Source organism: Gavialis gangeticus, unplaced genomic scaffold (genome assembly GCF_001723915.1).
Source record: "Gavialis gangeticus isolate Ggan-Ray unplaced genomic scaffold, GavGan_comp1, whole genome shotgun sequence".
Lineage (NCBI taxonomy): Eukaryota > Metazoa > Chordata > Crocodylia > Gavialidae > Gavialis > Gavialis gangeticus.
Genome location: NW_017728995.1, coordinates 5496535 through 5502936, shown reverse-complemented (window position 1 = coordinate 5502936; position 6402 = coordinate 5496535). Strand labels below are relative to the sequence as shown.

The following is a 6402-nucleotide window of genomic DNA, read 5'->3' as shown; positions in this document are numbered from 1 at the left end:
GGGGGGGGGGGGGAAAAAAGTGTTTGAAGAGCTCTGACTCCTGGTTTAGGTAGACCCTTGACGATAACATAAATTTAGCCTCCTTACTTAGTCTCGCCGTCCAGGTTACCAACCTCCTCCCATCCTTTCCAAGAACAGTGATGCAACCTGGAGCACAAGGTCCAGAAGAGGAGGAGTGCAGCTTAGCAAGTGTGGGAGCCCAGAGAATATGGTAAGTTTCAGAATTTGACACGGTTCTTATAGTTTCTGTGGCTTCTACTACGTCATAACGTAGTCAGGTTGGAGGGGGAACATGATGGAGAATGTGTTACTTACAACTTGAAGGCCACCAAATAATATAGTCGTCAGTTAGACTGAATGTGTGGATTTTAGAGTATTTGAAAAATGAGGCCTAAACAGAATTCTCAGCTTAATACTAATTATAGCTTGGAAAGTAATACTTCATAATAATGCAAGCTTTAAAAATTTAGAAGCAAGATCCAAGTTTACCATGTGCCTAACTTGCGATTCAGAGTCTACTCTACAGAACGTTTCCGTGTCAAAAATCCTACAACATCTATCCAGACTTTTGCTCAAAGGTTTAAATAAGAGCAATGTGAATAGTTTAAGAACACATTATGCAGCTCAGAAATCAAGACACTGGAATTTCTTTTAGCTGCACAAAACACTGGCTCAATTGATGAACTGCAAGCTGGGTCAACAAATTAGGTACATATTTTTTTAAAATCAAATATCAGGGGAAAGCTACACACTTTTACTGTGACCACTCAAGGTACATGAAAGATTTCTTCAGACAGTGATAAATGCTAGAATAAATGAATTCTGCCGGAAAGGCAATGCATATTAAGTGATATTTGAACATTAATGTTAAATGTAAAGCCCGATTCCAAATATACTGCATTCCAACAGCAAATTTCTAATTTTTGCATGTCACAACATGGAACACAAATGGGATCCTTTACGGGGAGAAGAGAAAAATCAAACTGTAAACTGAAGACTTTGAAACAGCAAAATATGTTTTTTTTCAAACTGTCTACTTTCATTCTTACTACAACATTCAGGATAAGAGATGCAACTCACTTCACAGAAATTTATTTTTGCCTGCATTAGCATGATGGTAATATTTATATTAGAAAGTTGTAAAGAAATTCTCTTCGTATTAAAGAAATCATATTTCCATTAGAATCGAACATAAATTTAAGAAATACGTTCTCGCTGTTCTTAAGTTTCATAGAAGCCAGAAATTTTCAAACTTTCTCAAGGTCACAGAACATATTCATATCACTTCTACCCAGAACTGCTAGCCCTGGCTCCAGGCCACCTGAGCTGATGTGGAGCCAGGCAACCCAGTCTAGCAATGGCAGCACACCACCTGCTATCCCATGCTGCCATTACCCACAATCTCTGTTGAACCCCAAATGGCCTATTACGGAACTCCAGGGTTCTGTGTAACAGTCTGAAAACCACTGGTAAGAGCCAATTCTTACAAAACAAGTCTGTACCTCAGTTCTCCTGATAAGTTATCTTTAAAAGAGCTCTCAAAAGGAAAGGGATACATGTGTAAAATACATACCTGCTATAATGTTCCCAGACTGTGCAACAACTTTGAACCCATCCGCTACTTTATCTACACTATCTCCATGTGTTAAGAGCACAATTTCCTCCTTCTGAAGTCCCCTAAAAATAAGGGTAAAATCAGAATCAGGGTAAAACATAGATAAGTATTTGTATAATCCACAGAGAATACAGAGTATGTGAAGAATATTATCAGAATTGAAGAATGGGTAGTTCCTAAATCAGTACGAGAAAAATCAATATTTAGCTACCTATAGTTAGGGCCTGGTTTAAATTGTGGGCCCAGCTCTTGGCTCAACATCTCCTTTAATCTTCAAGTCCTGTCCTGCCCCTCCCTGAAACTGAGTGGTGGAGGGGCCCCATCAGCTTACTCCTGACGGGCAGGAGGCAAAAACTGCAGTTTTAAATATGCCAGTGTTTGCCTCCCACTGCTTGCTGCTGACCAGACGGAGGCAAAAACCGCAGCATATTTAAAACCACGTTTTTTACCTTCCAGCCACCAGGAATAAGCAGCGAGGCCAACAGGACCCCTCTGCCAACCATCAGCGTGAGGGATGCCAAGATTAAAAAGGAGCTGCTGCACCGTAAGATGGGCCTGAGATTTAATCCAAGCCCTACCTATAGCAGTGCTCTACCAAAATGTATATCCAATAATGCAAATAATAGATTTTATTCTTCAGAAAGGTGAGCACAAATACTTTGACAGCTGCTCTAAGTCTCAAAGATCTCTTCCACTAAAACACTGAAGCACATGCTTCCTTCCCAGCACTAGTCACCTGCTTAATTATGAGATGCTTTTTGGAGTCGGCCTGAACTCTCCTTCAACTGGTCTCTTATGCAAAATGAACAACCTCTCCAGAGTTCTCAAGTCAGCTGCTGGTTAAGAAAAATGCAAATGGTTCCTCTGATCTTAGTACAGCAAAGCCCAGCTTGCTGAAGTTTATTAAGCTAGGAGAAATAAAAAGAACCATGCTTCCTACTTAAAAATGACAGAGCTTCGTTAGGCCTAAATATAAGAAAGTTCGCAAGGACGACCTCGTCCTAATGGTCTTTAAACCTTTGAGGATAGAGTACAAAATTCTAACACGTATCTGGAAAATAAAAACTAAAAATCAGAAGAACTGGGACCTTGTAGGTATGGTAAGCTGACCATACTATAGCAAGGCACTCAAATGGAGTTATTGCGACAACAAACAGAACAAAAAAATTGGTCTTACAGACTATTCAAAAGCATGCATAAAGGAAAAGGAGAGAAGACTTCATTAACGTTCTCAGTTTTTCCCTAGTTTCCAGGAGCTTGGACACCAGTGGGTGCTAGGCAACACAAAAAAAACCCATTGCACAACAGAATGATGAAACAATTATAGACCTTTTTAATGCAAAGATCCCCAGACTGGTTTTTAAAGTAAAGAGGAGAAAAGAAATAGTTTAGAGTCTACAGGTACAAAGCTCTCCCAAATCACATACATAGGAGGTGAAAAGCCAAAGTTTTGGCTGCATTCTTTATAGGAAGTGTGAGCAAAAAGTTATTTTAAAGACAGAAAATATAGGAGTCCATTTAAAATAGAGGTCAGAGTTCTGTAGACTTGCTCACATGTACAACTCTAAAGTTAGGCAACTGCAGGTTTAAATATGCAGCTGCCCAATTTACATGTACAACTGCAATATCTGTATGAAGTGTAGTAATCATTCATGAATGTAGGAGGAACTAGTTTCTCCTCTTAAAAATTTAGCTTCTGTCTACAAGTGGCACTATCATCAGCTTTCACTTTTTGAAATGGTATTTAAATACATGCATACCTGAACAGTGAGCACGTGTTATCAAGAGTAATGCTGAACACTCCATCTTCTCGAACATTTTTTTTATGCACTGTACCTCCAAATACTTTATTCATCATCTGTCAAAACAGAAACATTGTTACATCAAATAAGTTCCTCCCATGCAAGATCATTTTCACGCTATATTTGTCTCACTGTCCCTAAATTGTAACTGTATATTCTAAGTTAAATCTATTGGCAATGACAACTAACTTCTGGCCACTGATATCCCCTCAAGACCAGGCTAATGCTCATCATTGTTATTTTAGTAATGCAATGCTTCCACCAAGTCAGTTATCCCATCATTCTTACTATAAAGATAATTTATTTTCTATCAGCCTCCTCTTGGCACAGCTGGAAACAATTCCTATCCTTACCATATTTTACAACAGAAGATTCTCCTCCTGCCCCAAAAAAGTATAAAATTGTGAAATACGTTTTTAACAATGTATTTAACAATATAGATTTTCATTACAAATTATTTCATTTGTTTATTATGCAGTGTCTACATACAAGACAAACCTTAAGCTCCCTTCTTCAGGAAAAAGTATGCTTTAAGCACCAAAAAACAGAGTAACTGGTAAATAAATCATGGCTTTGACAGGAAACATCAGGGTACATATTAACAAAGTTAGACATATTCAATTAGTATGAAAATCAGATAACCAAGTAGATGGTCATATAAGTGACCAAAGGCTTATGAAAAACCTGGACCTGCCTACTTATGGGTATGAACAAGCCTTTGAAATCTAATACTTTCCTGATTGACATTATAAGATAACTGATTGAAGATACGTTAATTTCCTTAAAAACTGTGGTTCATGACCACTACACAAAGTCATCTAATGATTCTAAAAATTAGTGGAATTAGTGATTTTTAGAACTCCATTCCAAATAGATCAAGTATTTTCATCTTGGATTTCAGGCTTCCAAATACAAAGCCTTCCCCCCTCAGAAGCACATACAAAAATTCTACCAGTGATTTATGTTTTCCCTTCCTAGTACTTTGAACTTTACTGTATGTATCCCATCATAAACAGTTTTACAATTTAAGAAGTAATTTTAGTTTAGCATTACATATACTGTATTTACTGATTTTATTATTATAAAAATGTAAGTACAGTAAAAGCTTTTATCTAGCACCCCCCAATCATTCCCCATGGGTGCCAGATGACAAAATATGCCGGTTAATTGAGCAGCCCAAAGAGGTGTCTTGGCCTGTTTGGGCGGCTGCTTCTCCTGCCGTGTTCGGGGCATCAACATCCCTCCCACCGGCCCCGCACACCTTGCTATGCCTCGGGCCATGAGGACTCGGAGAAACCGGAAAAGCCACGCAGGGCACTTCTGGTTTCACTTTACCTTATAAGCCAGCATGCTGGTTAATAGAACATGACAGCTTGTAAGGTGCCGGTTAACAGAGCTTTTACTGTAGTTTGTTTATATATGCACAAAGGTTTTCTTCTTTGCAAAGTCCATCTTACAGAAGTCCCCTGAAGGCAGCCTTCTACCAGATATTCACTTGGATCCGAGTCACACTGTAGGACACTGATTTGCTACCACAACACACATTTTATTTTTATTTTTTTAAAGAAGGATTCCCAAATTTTTGTTAGGTAAACTAACACTTTTTTATAGAGACCTTCTTCACTGGTCAGTATCTATAAATGCCAGAGTAAAACTCTAAAGAATGCACCAATAGACATTGGGCACCCAGCTATGTACACCTCGTGCATTTTAAATCCTCTGCATGGAAAATGTTAATAGTTTACTGTTTCAAGGCAACTAAGTAATCAAAAGAAAACCAGAGCAAACACAAAGATGCTCCTGAAAACTATTTAAGAGTTCTAAGTTTGAAAATCAGGAGTACTACATAAATAAGGATGCTAGTCTATTCGTGCTTAGAAAAGGCACGTTCCCCGATAGCAGCTAAACAGTAGTAGTGTCAGATCTACAGGACCTCCCCTTCTCATCATAAATGTAAAATAGTGTTCAAAGTCAGCAAAGGTGTAAAAGGGAAAGAGCAAATATTTCTTGTACTGTTTGCATGGCAGAGCCAATGAAAGGGTTAATGCATTTTCTTTACAGATGCTAGGGCTGTGCAAAGCTTCAGTCACTGATTTGTTCTGGCCCGATTCCATGGCCAAATCTCTGAACTCAAATTGAAATCAGGAGACCCTTTAAATCTCTCCGAATTGAATTGGAACCCTCCGAATCGATTCGGACAGACACAGCTTTAAATGTTTTTTCTACATACCTTAAGGTAACAGGCACCTTGTGGATGCTCCATCCATCCCACCATCTCAGCATTCACAGGAACATTGGGGGGGGGGGAGGGGCAGCGGCCAGCTCACTCAACAGCAGATCCAGAAGTGGACCAGAAGCACTTCTGGTCCACCAGGGAGCAAACTGGGGGCCCCTCTGGCCTGGCAACTGCTGCCTCCTGGATCTGGAGGGACACCCGGCATCTCCCCGCAGCTGATCGCCGAGCTGGGGGAAATACGGGCCCCCCCCCCAGCACGCTCAGCATCAGACCCGGAATTATTTCTGATCCACTTCCAGGTGCACTGCCGAGCATGCGGGGGCCCCCTGTGCGAATGCTGTGATGGTGGGGTGGATAGAGCATTCGCAAGCCACGCCTGGTACCTCAAAGTGTATAGAAAAAAAAAATTTGAAACAGGGTCTATGGCCAAATCACCAGTTCTCTAAATAAGCATTGAATCTTCAGATTCGGATTCAGCTGAATCAAATAGGGACTGTGATCTGAATCAAATATGGCTCATTTCCCACACCCCTAACAGATACCATATAAATTTTAGAAACTGTGTTGTTGTATGTAAGGTTTATTAACAGGTTTAATTGCATTTAAGCCATCTAAGAAAGCACAACTTTTTTCTAGAATCATAGAAAATTAGGGTTGGAAGGGACCTCAGGAAGCCATCCAGTCCAACCCCCTGCTCCAAAGCAGGATCATCCCTAAGTATCTCATTCCCAGCCAAGGCTTTGTCTAGC

At 39.9% G+C, this 6402-nt stretch overlaps 1 protein-coding gene across 1 annotated transcript in view; it reads right to left on the bottom strand.

Moving 5' to 3' along the window:
- The window catches only part of GMPS (guanine monophosphate synthase), a 94902-nt gene that overhangs the window by 58847 nt on the left and 29653 nt on the right, over positions 1 to 6402 (bottom strand). Inside the window, exons 6-7 of the mRNA XM_019503031.1 lie at positions 3376 to 3473; positions 1574 to 1677 (exon numbers count right to left, since the gene is read on the bottom strand). Coding sequence (XP_019358576.1) covers positions 1574 to 1677; positions 3376 to 3473 — 202 coding nt within the window. The remainder of the gene's footprint in view (positions 1 to 1573; positions 1678 to 3375; positions 3474 to 6402) is intronic.